General features: G+C 33.9%; 3 protein-coding genes across 6 annotated transcripts; 2 read left to right on the top strand and 1 right to left on the bottom strand.

Moving 5' to 3' along the window:
* LOC116132896 (14-3-3-like protein GF14 iota) lies at positions 1 to 2,794 on the top strand. Its single transcript, XM_031418575.1, has 7 exons — positions 1 to 160; positions 570 to 876; positions 1,288 to 1,375; positions 1,499 to 1,608; positions 1,703 to 1,851; positions 2,269 to 2,324; positions 2,407 to 2,794. The coding sequence occupies exons 1-7, from the start codon at positions 85 to 87 to the stop codon at positions 2,410 to 2,412; spliced, it is 792 nt and encodes a 263-aa protein (XP_031274435.1). The 5' UTR covers positions 1 to 84; the 3' UTR covers positions 2,413 to 2,794.
* Positions 2,795 to 4,008: 1,214 nt separating this feature from the next.
* On the bottom strand, positions 4,009 to 6,783 carry LOC116132897. Of its 4 annotated transcripts, XR_004128467.1 has the most exons (6): positions 6,579 to 6,783; positions 6,122 to 6,198; positions 5,333 to 5,398; positions 5,164 to 5,233; positions 4,572 to 4,740; positions 4,009 to 4,470 (listed from the first exon to the last, which is right to left on the bottom strand). XR_004128467.1 is itself a non-coding variant. In XM_031418576.1 (5 exons), exons 1-5 carry the CDS (start codon positions 6,696 to 6,698, stop codon positions 4,657 to 4,659), a joined length of 417 nt encoding a protein of 138 aa, XP_031274436.1. In that variant the 5' UTR covers positions 6,699 to 6,783; the 3' UTR covers positions 4,484 to 4,656. The 4 variants fall into 4 exon arrangements, 3 of the variants coding, with proteins under 3 accessions (XP_031274436.1, XP_031274437.1, XP_031274438.1); XM_031418576.1 differs by lacking the exon at positions 4,009 to 4,470 and having other exon boundaries at positions 4,484 to 4,740; XM_031418577.1 differs by lacking the exon at positions 4,009 to 4,470 and having other exon boundaries at positions 4,484 to 4,740; positions 5,347 to 5,398; positions 6,126 to 6,198.
* Positions 6,784 to 8,812: 2,029 nt separating this feature from the next.
* LOC116132902 (triose phosphate/phosphate translocator, chloroplastic-like) lies at positions 8,813 to 14,257 on the top strand. The gene is made up of 12 exons (XM_031418586.1): positions 8,813 to 9,272; positions 9,519 to 9,590; positions 9,962 to 10,027; positions 10,211 to 10,289; positions 10,376 to 10,496; positions 11,147 to 11,242; positions 11,427 to 11,539; positions 12,121 to 12,198; positions 12,290 to 12,406; positions 12,862 to 12,961; positions 13,446 to 13,546; positions 13,922 to 14,257. The coding sequence occupies exons 1-12, from the start codon at positions 8,956 to 8,958 to the stop codon at positions 13,946 to 13,948; spliced, it is 1,287 nt and encodes a 428-aa protein (XP_031274446.1). The 5' UTR covers positions 8,813 to 8,955; the 3' UTR covers positions 13,949 to 14,257.
* The last annotated feature ends 1,300 nt before the right edge of the window (positions 14,258 to 15,557 follow it).

Genomic DNA, 15,557 nt, shown 5'->3' with positions numbered 1-15,557 from the left:
CGTTCCAGTTTCAAACTCTTTTTTTATTATTTCTTTCTTTCTGCATTTTTATTTTTTGTCTGTGATCGCTCTCGCGTAACCACAATGTCGACGACAGAGAAGGAGAGAGAGTCTCATGTTTACATTGCCAAGCTCGCCGAACAGGCCGAAAGATATGAAGGTTTCATTTTCATGCATTCGTAGCTTTCAATTTCAGATTGAGGTTTTGTAATTGCATTCTTTTTTTACCACGTTTAAAATGTTTATTTTGGATGAAAAATGGTATAAATCGCCAATGTGCAGGGTTGTTAATAGTTTTAATTAATGTAATCATCTTGATAGATTTAGATTCTTCATTTGATTTATTAATGTAGTTATCTTGAATGAAAAATGGTTTTAATCGACAATGTGTATTGTTCGTGATAAATTTTGATACTCAATTTTGTTTGTTAATGATCGTTGAGATTATTTCATCTGTTTGATCGAATTGTTGTGAATCTATTGTCATGTAATGTCTTTGGAGTAGATGGCGTAAGAATTATGTTTCTGAAGATGATTAGGATTGATAACCATCTCTGAAAATGGTGCAGAAATGGTTGAGAGTATGAAAAAAGTTGCGAAACTTGGTGTTGAGCTGACTGTGGAGGAGAGGAATCTCCTTTCTGTGGGGTACAAAAATGTTATTGGTGCGCGAAGAGCTTCATGGCGCATTATGTCATCAATAGAGCAGAAAGAAGAGTCCAAGGGAAATGAGAACAATGTGAAAATGATCAAGGGTTACCGCCAAAAGGTAGAGGAGGAGCTCTCCAAGATTTGTGGTGATATTTTGAGTATCATAGACACCCACCTCACCCCTTCTTCCACCTCTGGAGAAGCCACAGTTTTCTATTACAAGATGTGAGTAATCTTGCCCATCTTGCCCTTAGGATATATTTGTTTCATCAGAAAGTAATTACTATAACTGTCTTTATCATTTACGGTTTCATATAGCAAATTTGTTATTTTATCTTATCTCATACTGTTTTGAATATATTCAAAAAGATATCAAGAAAGAAAATACTTTTGTTTGTATGACAGTAACTTTTTCCTGCCTTTTGCACATGTGGTAGACATGTAAGTTGCAGGCACTTTAATAACGATTCTAGCCTATTGAAGAGATATGAATTATCTGTCTGTGCTCTGGCATTATTACGTCTTCTGCTTTTATGTATGCTAACTTTGTTTATACATGTGTTCGTAGAATTATTCTCAGGTGTAAATAATTTCACATATTCTTATAACTGTAATTTATGATCACGCTCGAATCAGGAAAGGTGATTACTACCGGTACCTCGCTGAGTTCAAGACTGACCAGGAAAGAAAAGAGTCGGCTGAGCAGTCTTTGAAGGGCTATGAGGCATGTCCATTTAACATCTACCTTATACAGAAAAAGTGCAAAATTAAAACATATTCGTCTAGCATTCTTTACTTTGGTATTTCAAAAAATGATGTTTCCTCTTATTGTTTTTTCCACTTATAGGCTGCTTCTGCAACCGCAAACAAAGATCTTCCTTCAACTCACCCAATCCGTCTTGGCCTTGCTCTTAACTTCTCTGTATTCTACTATGAGATAATGAACTCTCCTGAGAGGTATTAAACTTAAAGTCACTGAGTTCTTTTTTGGTCTGGTTTTGCTTGATCATATGATTACCTTTTAAAACTTTTTTTTTCTCAAAACTTGCAGAGCCTGCCATTTGGCAAAACAAGCCTTTGACGAGGCAATTGCAGAGTTGGACACCTTAAGTGAAGAATCATACAAGGACAGCACCCTGATTATGCAGCTGTTGAGGGACAACCTTACTCTCTGGACATCCGATTTACCTGAAGATGGAGGTACTGTATTTGTTGTAGATTGAAGTTCAAAGCTTAGATTTAGTGGGATTGTATAGCTAAGGAAGATCTGGATTTGATTTTTAAGACCCCAGAATGATAGTGAATCTTAAGTGAGTTTGCAAGTAGTACACCGTTGATATAGGAACCAAACATCTCCATTTTACATGACGTGTAGCTCAAAATTTACTCCATTGAGGTTTGAGTAAAAAAGGTCATAAAACTTACACACACACATTTATAGGGACCGATTTTCCTTATGTTGGTTGGTTTCAATTAATTGTATCTTAGTAGTAAATCCGGGTTATGTCTCGTTGAGTTTGGTAAAAACTAGAATATGTCTGGTTAGTTTCAACCAATGTGCATGAATTGAAACGTCCTCTTAAAGCTCTGTCTCAGACATAAAATGGATATATGCAGGTGAAGATAACTTCAAAGCCGAAGAATCCAAGCCTGCTGCCGCAGCAGAAGCTGAGGTAAGAATTTATACGATTCTTTTCACTAAAGTAGCCAATTCTTTTGCCTTTGCTGCCACTTAACAGGTAATCTGTTTTGCAGCATTGATGGGTTAGCTGAGAGCTACACTCGGCAACTGGAATTTTAACAGCTTTGCGGAAGCCGCTCGGTTTCAGCTTTTTCTCAGAAGTGGACTGCACAGAAAAATTTAGCCATTTATGAGGCCTACTTATCATTTTGAGTCTTAGCTAAGTCAGATTATTATAAGTTGATTACTTGTTCTGCCCTTTTCTCTTTTCTTTTAAGTTATTTTCCTTCTTTCCTTTTGTTTTAAGGTTGTCGTCTATAAACTTGTCAAAAATGTTGGATTTTTATTTTTTTCTTTTAAATTTCAATTCACATAGTATTACGATTTCTCTGCGCTGGCTTTTGTAACACTATTTGTTCTTGCCTTGCTGCTGGTGCTGGAAGACATTCGAAAGCATGTGAAACATCCATTTAATCAATCTTTAAAAGCTTTTAGTTGATGCTAATCCATTTAATGAACATGTGACCACAATTTTAAAGCTTGTAGAAATCTTTCAAACCAAATTATTAACGCAAGTGTAATGATCTTCATCTAGTGAGATATCCCGCTTTAATAATTTTTTTGCTTATTCAGAGTTCAGAAATTTACTTGAGAAGAAACTAAGGTGGTGCCGTGGTGCTTGATACTTGATAGCTTTTTTGATAACGGTTTAATACTTGATGAATAAGATAAAAAAAAAAAAAAAATTATGATGTTTTATTTATAATTTTTTAGTGTTGATTGTAAGTACTAGTTTATTTTTACAAATTTTAAATATTTAGAAATTGATATTGTTATATAACTATTGTTGTCAATGTTAAGTATAATATATCTTTATGATTTGTATTACAAATCATGAATTTGATAAAATATAACAAAAATATTTTAATTTTGCAAATTATTTGCTACAATTAAAGTAGAATATCTCAATACATAAAATATTCATTGCAGGTGAAAACAAACATTCCGAAATTGTCAATTTTTAACATTTATTACAAGCCCTTGTCTTATATACCCTTCTATCAGAGTTTAAGGCTTGTTTGTTTCTCTTTTCTCAAAAAAAGTTAAACAGTAAAATGTCATTATTTCTAAATATATTATTTTATATTTTTTAATTTCTTTTAAACTTTCTAAATTTATTAATTTAATTAAACACCTTTAAATATTTCTTTTAGAAATTACAAAAACACTTTAGCCACCCTTCGACGGTGACTGGTTATCCGTATTTAATGGATGAATTAAGAATATTTTTATTAACTTTTAATATTTTATTATAGGAGTGTTTAGTAAATAAATAAGCATAGAGGATATTTTTGTTAATTTTCAAATCTTACATCGTAATACCCACCTAATTTAACTTTTTTTTTAAAAGATTATTCTAAAAACTATCAGAATAATGAACCAAACGGAGCCTGAATACCTTTCGTCTTTTACAAATTTTTAGTAACACCTTAGTCCCTGTTAGACTGTTAGTGACGGTTTGATCCCTAACATAGTAACATTAGCAAACCTTAAAACCAAATTGTTAATGTCACTATGTCAGGGACCAAAAAGTTTCTAAAAAAAAATCTATAAGACTAAAGGTGACTTAGAGAAAACCTCAGGGAGGGAATTGTTATGATCCCCAGTTTGAAAGTTTCAATGGATTTATTTGTAGAGTTCAAACACATCATAGAAGATACTTGCAGTCTTGCACAACCAGAATTACCCAAAGGATTATTCAACCAGGGAATTTCAAAGTGTTGACAGAAATGTTAAAAATCTTTTTCACTCTCTTACCCTGTCATTCTCTTAAGACATATACTAGAGAGTAGAGACCAAAAGAAAAAAAAAGTGTATTCCTTCTCTCTTTTCTTTTACCTTCTTTATACATTTCAAGATGAGTGAAAAATTAGGGAGTATTCACACTCCTCAAGTGTTGAATAGATGAATCATTATCTTGATAATGTCTAGACTTGAATCCCTTGATATAAGCTGCTATATGTCGTAATCTGAATTCTTGAAACCACCAAGAGAGACTAAAAATAAAAAGTTTTCAAACCCGCATCGATGTTATCTACTTGCATCAATAATTTTATTTTATCAATAAGGGGGAATGCCTGCAAGAGCAACAACCAAAAAGAATCACATCGATTCTGAAGCAATACTGATCTCATCTAAAGCTCAGACCTTGTTGACTACAACATTCTTTAATACTGACCAAAAACCATGAGCAAGATAAGAACCCAACAGCTAAGATAGGTTGCACTAACAGCATATATATGTACACCAAAAATTGTCTGTCACTATTCTTCCTTGTCAAAATAACTTTGCGGCAAGTTAAAATCTTCCTCATGATTCAGTATTTCCATCTCTTCATCATCTGGTTTCTGAATACAGAAAGATAATCAAGATCAGCAAGCATACATACACCAAAACTTTAATTTTCTTCCATATATATATATCCAAATCCTTTAATGTGTTGGAGTGTATTTTTGAATATGTAACTGATTTAATAAAAATAAAGTGTATGCACAAACTTACACCAAAACTTTAGCTTTTTGCCCCCCTACACTAATTATGACAAAGAAACCCTTGTTCACAATATGGAATTGAACATTTGGAATTCAATGAATGGATATAGCAGAAACTAAATTTGTTAGGCAACTAAAACAACAAAAGGATCTTTCTTCTTAGAAATTCAACTATCCCTTAAAATGCATATGGAAATGAATTCATAGTCTTTCCATCATATAATTTTTATTCCAGTACCAGGAAAAGAAGCAAACACATTACAAAAGTTAAATATATACCAGCATTTCTAAGTTGTAGAATCGATCCATCAACTGCAAAACCTCATCAGGGGAAAAGTGGCGGTCAAACCTGGGATAACGAGTTAGCAAAATGTAAAAAGTAAGGGAAACTAAAGATTTACTAGAATATTAGCACTAAAACCTAGCAATTAAGAAAGGAAACACAAACATGAAGACAACTACCTCCTTCGCAGGAATTCCATTAGACCATAAAGGACAAAGTGGCGATGCATACCTGCTTGATAAAAATTTCTTGGGAAAGTTATCTTTTACAGACAGATAGATAACTCAAGATCAAAAATAGAAGTTTTTTCTTAATTGTCTAATGACCTGAGCATCAACTGCAAGGTGTAACCTTCCTTTAATGCTGATAATAGTTCCCTTTACCATGACAGGGGATCTCACATTACAATTTATTACTTTATCAAGTTTTAAAGAGGCAACTTGTATTCAAATCTATGAAATAAAAAGACTTGAAATTTTCAGCCAAGCCCAATACAAATAAGGTTCTTTAGAGTTGTTAATGAGTGCTCTTATTAGTTATCTCATTAGTTTAAAATGCTGAAAAGGAAGTAATTAAATAGCATGTTCCACTTATAGACAAGACAAGCATTCATTTGCCTAATCAGTTATTCCTGTGTGCACATATATATATATATATATATATTTTTTTTTTTTTTTCCTCAGGGCAGATAATAAAAGGACATCACTAAATGTTACATATTTAGAGAAGGTAATGATTTTAAGAGAATCCTACCAAAACTATACAGTTTCAATGAGTTAAGCAACATGTCAAACACAAAACACTTCGAATTCAAAACAAAATGAAGCCATCTAGCATCTTCCTTTTATACTAAACCCATTTTTCTATTTCATTTCAAAACCAAGCTAACAAAAGTGAAAGTGTTAAACCCATAAGAAAAACAAAAGCATGTTTTACTTTAAATTATCAGTGAACCTGCCTCGAAGCTTGACTGGAGGGTAAATTTCAAGAGCTTCCAACAGTCTAAGCTCCAATTCAACCTGTGATTGCTCCTAATTAATCATTAAAATAACATATTAGGACAATTTATTAAACTCAATAACTTGAGAAATGAGAAAAAAATAATACAATGATAAACCTGCTTAATATTTTTTTTCATATCTAATCAAATTTGAAGCATTTGGACTAAAACAGCCCCCGAAATAACAATCGGCAGACATTCGATAAGGACACAGGTCGGAAGTCAATTCATGGAATGCGTCAAGCATGCCCTACTAAGTAGGGCTAAAGAAGGTATTTGGATGAAAAAATGGTTAGACGTGCAATATTATTTCTAGGTGATTTATTTTTCTAATAAAATATCCAACAAAAAAAATAAAAAAAATTGGTCATTTATAAAAGAAGGGAATAACGGAGATAGAAAGAGAGAGACCTTGGGGAGAGAAGAAGCAGAGGAAGGAGGAGCTTTGCAAGGAGAGTGAACGGACATGCCTTCTTGTTCTTCATCTTTCTCTTTTTCTTTATCTTTCTCTTTATCTTTCTCCATACCCATTTCTTGAAAATAATGTTTCAGATTATTCAGGAATTGAGAAATGGAAGAGACAGCAGTTTCTTGGGTAGGGTTTTTACTTTACCGTTTGATTTGATCGCGAGACTGTACTTTGAAACAGACTCTGTATTGTCTGGGTTGTGATGTTGGACCATATCAAACGGGCTCAGCCCAGCCCAGCCCAGCCCCACATAACGGCTTGTTTCAAGCTTATCATTTGATAAAATACAAGTGCCTATGCAATTTTAATTAATGATTTAATGCATATAAAAATATATCAATTCTTATTAATTATAAACAAAGTCAATTTACCATTTTGATGTATTGTAAATTATGTTTTCTTTTTCTTTTTCTTTTTCTTTTTGTACATCAAATATATTAAAATATCTAAATCTTTTGTTTTTTAGTATTTTTAACATACCAGTGGTGCGTGATATTGACACCAACGAAATACGCATATGCAAACTGTCATAAGTTTACACATGGGTTGATTATGGTGAGTGTTTATGGTTAAGTGATAATAGGTGCTTGAATAAACGTAAATAAAAAATTGATAAGAGAGATTTTTAAAGTGATTCGGATGCTATAAGCAAGTCTTACATCCACTGCAGTTATATTAATGAATTTCTCTTTGATCATTACTGAAACATACAAAGAAAGCAATCACCCGAGATTATAAAATCAAAGTGTTTTAAAAGAATGACAAGGCCGCCTATTTATACTCTTTTCAACTCAATGTCATGAGCGCTTTTGTAAGTTTTTCGGATTTAGTGAAGATCTTCCACCATCGTGATTTGTTCAGAACTTTCATATCTATCCTTAAATTTAACGAAGTTGAGATAGGTGTCTTTACAAAATATCCTCTTGAATCAGTTTAAGGATAGATAGCAAGTGCCTGGTGAAAATGTCTATTGAGTTTTGATTGATGGAGAGGATGTTAGCATATCAATTCGGTATAGAGTAATGTTATCGTCACCGATAGTAGTATACTGAATGACGTGATAAAATCCTAATTATTGATTAATATTAAGTTAAAATTAATTAACGATTAAAATTTTATCACATCATTCGGTGCACTATCATCGGTGACTGTATTATTTTTCATCCGCATAACACATTCATGTGAACAACACTTCTTAAGATATAAGAATACATATTTAGCATATGGAATTTTGTAAATAAAATATTCCCTGCATCGTACATTAATGGTAAAGACGGTGACAGTGACAATGGACCCATAATGTCAAATAATCGGTGACTCTTAGCATATGCAATGCATCATGCTTGCTGTTTTTTTCTGTATCTCTGTAACAAACTTTCCATGGGTTTGTTTTCAATAGCAACAAAATTAAAGTTCATTGAAAGTGGTGATCCATTCATTCACTCCACTGTCTCTCAACATACATATTGAAGTTTCTATATGCATTACCCTTAGCTCCAAATATAAGCTAAAACTTCAATATCGATATTTATTTACATGAGATCTTAAACTTCATTTTCATTGAAATTTACGAAATATGAAAATTTCCATAACCATATTAAACTGTTTTTGACTGTTAGTTAATGGGAGATTAGAAGAGTTAGGTGGTGTCATGATTTCACAAAGTGTAAGGGGAAAGGCTCTACTCATTTATGACATCTTTTTCAGTTTTTCTATGAGGGAGGTGGTGAATAATATTTTATTGCTTTAGCGAATCAATATACTGGATCTGCAAACTTTGATATGCAGCCAACTTCTTTATTCAATGGAACAGTAAGCATTGATGATCTTCATATTGTATAATAATGTTATATTTATGGTAGCAGAATCTGAAACTAATCTTCTTACCGAATAAAAAAGATACCAACTACTTTTAAACACCATCATATTTTAGAGGGAAGTTCTGGTAAAAGACAAAGCTCCTTAAACGAACGCCCACTTCACTTCTCCTCTCTCTCTCTCTCTTCCTTCATCACTCGCATCGCTTACTGTTTGAGTGTTTTCATTTCTCCATTATTCAACAACTTGCTTCACCACTCAAAGATTCTTTTTCGATTAAACATGGTGTTTTTTCTTGTTCATTTTATTAGCTTTCAACTCTGACTTGTCCTAAACACTCACATACACACACACACACTCTCTCTCTGTTATTTCCGCTTTGTGTTAGCTCCAACTCTCGATTTCACCGTCACGATTTGGTTTTAAATCCTTTAACAAAACCTCCCATCACTAAAAACTTAACTAGAACCTCTTTTCGTTTTTTTTTTTTTCTGATTTTTGATGGCTTCAGTTACTATCCCACTTTACTCTTCGATCAAAACTCCTGGTATCTCTTCACTCTACTTATCAAAGAGCAAGGTTTCATCATCAAGTTATGTTCAACTTAAAACTGGGTCACTTGCTTCGAAAGCCACGCACTTGGAGTTCTCCCCGTTAACTGAGAAAAAAGAATCTCCTTTGAGGGTTAATTTTTCCAGCGAGTTGTTGAGATTTACAGGCTGGAGTCAACAAATAAGGCGGCGAAATACCGTTGACTTTCCGGTTGTTTCAGCTGCTGCAGCGGATGCAGATGGTCGTGAGATTGAGATTTCTGATGGGTTAGACTTGTTACTTGGTTTTTGTTTTTTATGTTTTGATTATTTATTTATTTTTTCTATTTGGTTGCTGAGATAGCAAAGGCTATATTTGATAGTGAAACAAAGTTTTGGCTTTTATCATTTATTATTGTTTTCTACAGTTTAATTATCGATAGGATCAATTTAAGAGAGAAATAAGTTGTATTTTTTTTATAGCAAAGCAGATAGAGAAATTTTGTTTTAGATTTACTGATTTTGTGACTGCAGGTATGCGAAGCCTTTAAAGAGCTTTGGTGAGAGATTTCCTGCATTGGTTACTGGCTTCTTTTTCTTTATGTGGTAAGCTATTAAATTACTAATTCTGTATGCTTTTAGAATCATATTCTTTAATTCGAAATTTCGATAGTAGTTGTCTAAAAATTCTTTGATTGATGGACGAATCACATTGGCCATACAGTTGAGAATAATGAATGTACGGGTGCCGGTATAACTGCTTTTCTTACAGACAATTTTATTTATTTTACAGAAAATTTTTGCTTTTGAAGGCCATAAAAATACTTCCAAATCATTTTTAATAATTGTGTAAATGAAAGTAGTTGTCCTTTGATTGTGTTTCCATTTCAGTTTAAATGGCAAAACTGTGTTGTTTTATATTTGCTATTTATATAATTGCTAAACTCTAGATGTTGCTGACGTTCTGTTTTCTACAGGTACTTCTTAAATGTCATCTTCAATATACTCAACAAGAAGGTCTACAATTACTTCCCATATCCATAGTATGTCATCCTCATAGATAACTTACTTGTTTTGTCACATTTGTGGATTTCAATTTTCATGTTACATCCTTTGCAAAAAGTGGATAAGATAGTTTTTCATCGTTTCATCTCTATGGATCTCATAGCCTTGGCGTTTCTAAATCTTATCCCTGCATAACTGTACAAACTTTCTCATTTCTGCAGTTTTGTTTCTGTTATACATCTTCTAGTTGGAGTTGTATACTGTCTTATTTCTTGGGGTTTTGGTCTACCCAAGCGTGCTGTAAGTATCGGTTCCTGTCTTGCTGTCTTTGCTCTTCTAGGTGCATTCTGGCTTGCCCTTGTAATATAGTTTTCTTTTGTAACCAGCCAATTGATAAGGAGCTCTTGTTACTATTGACGCCGGTTGCATTCTGTCATGCCCTTGGACATGTCATGTCCAATGTATCATTTGCCGCTGTTGCTGTATCTTTTACTCACACCATTAAAGGTATAAAAAGTTTAAGATAGGGCAAAAGCATCTTACTCAAGTTAATTTCATATCTTCTAGTCAAGTATGGAAAAGAAAAAAAGTATCTTATTTGAAATAATGCAAAACATGGACATCACTTTCTGTGTGCACCCATATTGTTTTTAGAAAACATGATCATTACAAGATTGTGGTCCAAGTCATTGATGCCCATTGTTAGCTTAGTACCTGTCCAGTTGTTATGCAGGCTGGATTTTTGAAATGAAGGCCTGTTGGTAGTTTAGTGGTATATTGTATTAGAGGTGCCCATCCACATGTATTTTGAGTGAAAACATGTTCTGCTTCTTATCTATCTTGTGGAGGAATATATTTTCAATCTTTGGTCGGTATTTTATCATTTGTAGTTTCAATGCCATGGAAAAGTCTTTGAAATCTGTTTAGGTAAAAGGTTATCTAATGAACTATAGAAGCTGATTGTGGCTAGATAAAACTACTGAGTAGCTTTTCAATATATTTTATTTTTTGGAACTGGCTGTTTTATTTCATGTCTTATCTGTAGTAAGCTGTACTTTGAGCTCTTGCCTTTCCTGTGGCCAGTGCTCAATATCTTAATAAAGTTTGAATAATGATGGTTTTATTCTCCCTTAAAATCTCACGATGCTCTTTCACAGCTTTGGAGCCATTCTTCAGTGCTGCTGCTTCTCAATTTGTTTTGGGCCACCAGATTCCCTTGTCCTTGTGGTTATCATTGGCTCCTGTTGTTATTGGTAAATCTCAGACTACAATCTTCTTCCATCTACTATCTTCTCTCCTTGTTGAAAAATAGCAGCCTAATTTCATAAAACTTTGACTTTCGAAGTAAATTATTAGTTCCCTTGGATCTATATACTGTCTAAAGTCTTCTCATATATTTATATACTTAGTGATGGTACCTGTTACTCTTATCCTTAGGTGTTTCAATGGCTTCACTGACTGAACTTTCTTTCAACTGGACTGGTTTCATCAGTGCAATGATTTCAAACATTGCATTTACTTACAGAAGTATCTATTCAAAGAAAGCAATGGTAAGATTTGGAAGTGGGATCCTTGATCTATATTTTGTATCTTGTGTACTATAAATTGTGCCAGGCTATGAGGCTCATGCCCTGGTCATGTTAAAATGCATTTTAGCCTAATATATATATAGGTGAATGATATGGCTCTTCACTTCCCTTCCCTCTATAATTTCTTTTAACCATTGGTTATCCTTGATTTCTAATATTCTTAATCTAATGTATCTTGAAAATTCTTCTGATTGGGAAATCTTCCTCTGGAGATGTATGACTCTGAGTCTGATGATACTTTGGAGTAGCTTTAATAAATGTTTATGAACTACTAATTGAATGAGTCAATTACCTTATGTTGTCTGAGCAACCCTGCAAGACAAACCATAAATGCAATGTATTTTAAAGGCAATGACCAACAGATAAGGTTTTGGGAGGAGAATTTCTAAGATAGATTTGAAATCAAATTTTTGTCACCTTTTAGTCCTTGTTAAGATTCAGCATCTCTATTGTATACTTCCTGCATATTGGGTAGCATCTTTTTTTTTTTTTTTTTTTTTCCTAATGCTTTATATTGTTGACAAATCTTTCAATTTTAACAGACAGGTATGGACAGTACAAATGTGTATGCTTACATTTCAATAATTGCCCTCATAGTCTGCATCCCGCCAGCAGTGCTTGTGAGTTTCATGGAAACCAATTTCGGACATTCTTTTTGTCTTGTTTAAACCATGTTTATCTTACCTTCAGTTGGTCTAAATGTGAATTCAGATTGAAGGCCCCCAGCTGATGCAATATGGTTTCAAGGATGCAATTGCTAAAGTGGGTCTAACCAAATTCTTATCTGATCTGTTCTGGATTGGAATGTTTTATCATTTATACAATCAGGTATATTAATAGAAAAACCATTTGCCTGTTCATTGAATCCAAGGAAAATAAACCTGTGGCATTTGGTTTTACTTGATGTTCACTCTCTTATTTCTCTGTTACAGCATGCCATGCCATACTGGAAATTCATATATCGTTCAATATGTCTATATTTGTAATGACACACTTCGAAAGATATAAACTTCAATGCTGTGAAATTCTGTGAGGGGTGTAGCAGTTACTAAATTGTGGATGGTTCTTTCAATTTGAGACAGATATTTCAGCTAACATAGGTTAACAAAATATGAAACTTGGACCCTGATGAGCATCGTATGGCAATATACGATACGAAGTCACTGCCCTAAATTGATGACTATGTTAATAAACATGTGCCACCATCTTTTTATGTGCAGAATAATTGTCTGTTTCTTATGCTGCCTCACTTTTTGCATTAACTCTTGAGCTTATTGTTGCAGCTTGCGACTAACACATTGGAAAGGGTTGCACCACTCACACATGCGGTTGGAAATGTTCTCAAGAGAGTCTTCGTTATTGGTTTCTCTATTGTGGTATTTGGTAATTATTCTACTGCCTCCTCTTATATGATTTATAGACAGATGTAAACAACCAAGTTTCTGCTGTAATGGAAGTTTTTGTAGGTGAGAGTTTGTAGGGTTTATATTACACGTTGAGTCCTACATGTTGGTAGGTCTGAAAAAGGCCATGGAAAGAATTACTGAATGGATTTCTATGTATGCCTTAAGTAACTAACTATTGGCCATTGACCAAGGATTCCTTGTTTGTATCGCCTATGTAGATGCCATGTTAAATTGCAACCTAAATTTGTTGAGTAAAAAGTAAATGCCAATAAGCAACAACTTCAAAGAATTATAAAAATCAAAGATATTCATCTATGCATTTGTCCTGTGAAACTGTCTGTATATGAAGTGGCTCCAAAAAATCTGGAACGTGCTGTTCATGCTGGTGAGGGATCAAGTTTATTGCACTTTTAACTACCTTAATATTGTCTTTATATTCTAACTGTTGCAAAATTCTGCAGGCAATAAGATCTCCACACAAACTGGGATTGGTACCGCTATAGCAATTGCAGGTGTTGCCATCTACTCCCTCATAAAAGCAAACATGGAAGAGCAAAAACGAGTAAGATTTGATAAGCCGTAACTCTTTCATTTCTAACATCTTTTTTTCACTCATATCTTTTAGTCAAGTGAGTTGAGCCATGGGTTGTATACCCTTTTGGAATTGTTGTGCTGCATATGGTTATCATCAGTGAGCATTTCTTATGCCATTGCTGGATCTATTGGCGGATAGTCAAGTGTGATATATTGATTTGTTTTATGATCACCCTAAGGCCAGCCTCTGCTAATACAAACCCACATAACCCGTATTTTTTAATCTTAAAAATTACAAGCTTCATCAATATTTGTAGCTTGTAAATAAGAGTGCTTACCATGTTCTGAATCCCAACATGTACAGACATTGCAATATACTTATGAATTTTGTCGTCTGTTTCAGAGAGCTGCTTTGACTGGTGCTTCATAGGAGGAAATGGTTAGAGTTTGAGTATAATGCAGAGCCTTGTCTATTAACGAGAGTAATAAAGGAGATCCGCATTAAAAGGTGGGATGGAATCTTCATAACCGGACTTACAGAGTTGATGCTGGTAATTGACTTGGAAAAGTAGTAAACAATGGATATCAAGTCTCAAAAAATGGCTTTATCCAGTGAGAAAATAAGATATGAACTCATTTTGGATTAATTATGTATGTAATATGCTATTGGGTAAGCAAATAGCATCAGTCAAATTTAAAGTTACTTATTAAACAAAGTGAATTCTTTTTCCAGAGCTCAGCTATTTGTGTGTCTCACTCTCACCCTCTGGTATGCTCTAATCAATTCACCGTCGCAATTGTGAGTGAATCATGATAAAAGGTTCAAACCATTTCAAATATGATATAGCAAATTCCTTTTCAGCAAAAACACTTGGCCGCAAACAATTATTAAATAAAAAGATTTAATACTAGTACAATGACAAATTATATATATCAAAATTTCAACTTTTGATATGCCACAAAGAGGATTTCACCTTAAGGACCATTTGGATGGGGGTATATAAGATAACGAGGGTAATCTTTATTTATTTTGTAAGATTTTGGTGTTTGGTTTGCAAGTAATAAAATATTATTATAATCTTTTATTGTAAATAATGTTTACTGTTGGTAATATTTGAGATAATCTTATTACCTTATTAGGGGGTATTATTAAAACATTGTCGGAATAATATGATTTTTCTACCCATTTTTTCCTTAATTAAAAACCATTTCAGAGACAATTGCCCTAAAAAATAACAATTACCCAGCCCCCCTTACATTTGAGAAATTAGCTAAAACACGTCAGTCACAAAAAAAATTTAAAAGTTAACAAAATACCCCCAACCACTCAAGACCACCACTGATCGTGACTCACCACCGCTAGCTGCCCACGTTAGTGGCTGTAATGGTGCACGACTGATAGGATCTAGCCAGTCGTGCGCCGATAAGGCCTTTTCCAATGCCAGAATTGACCAGATGACATTTCTATGGCCGTGAAAAAGCCAGATTTGAAAGTTGGGACTAATGTTGCATAAAAAAACAGAAAGGAAAACGACATGTACTGAAAAACATTTCTTGTGTTTGTAATTCTTACTGATTGCCGTCTCTTGGTATTCATAAAATCTTAGAAGTAACAACACTTCGGGAAGAAACAAGTAACAAACAGGTTACCTTCTATTTCCTTTCCCCTCCCCTACCACATTTTTTCTTCATTCGTGGTACCTTCCCTTTTTCCCTTGAGTTGTTGTGTGGTTGTTTGTGCTTTGGTGATGATGGAAGAAGGGTAGTGTTCAAGTTTGACCGTGGTTTCCGGTGTTTGGCAGCCGGAGTTGGATTGTCGACGTGGTGGTGTCCCTTGGTTTGGTCGTGAGTTGGTCGGAGGTGTCTTTCCCAACTCCACTCCTTATCCTTATCTGACATGTGTCATAATCCTATTGGTTCTTTTCCATAATGCAATCTAATCTTTTAGCCAACTCACCTTCTCAATCTATTATTGCCACATCACCTCCCCAAGTTTGCTTACCCGCCACATCACCTTGCGACATGCCTTCTTGCCATGT

Source organism: Pistacia vera, unplaced genomic scaffold, assembly GCF_008641045.1.
Source record: "Pistacia vera cultivar Batoury unplaced genomic scaffold, PisVer_v2 Contig262, whole genome shotgun sequence".
Classification (NCBI taxonomy): Eukaryota; Viridiplantae; Streptophyta; class Magnoliopsida; order Sapindales; family Anacardiaceae; genus Pistacia; species Pistacia vera.
Note: the sequence above shows the minus strand (reverse complement) of the source record. Positions and strands in the feature narration are given on the sequence as shown.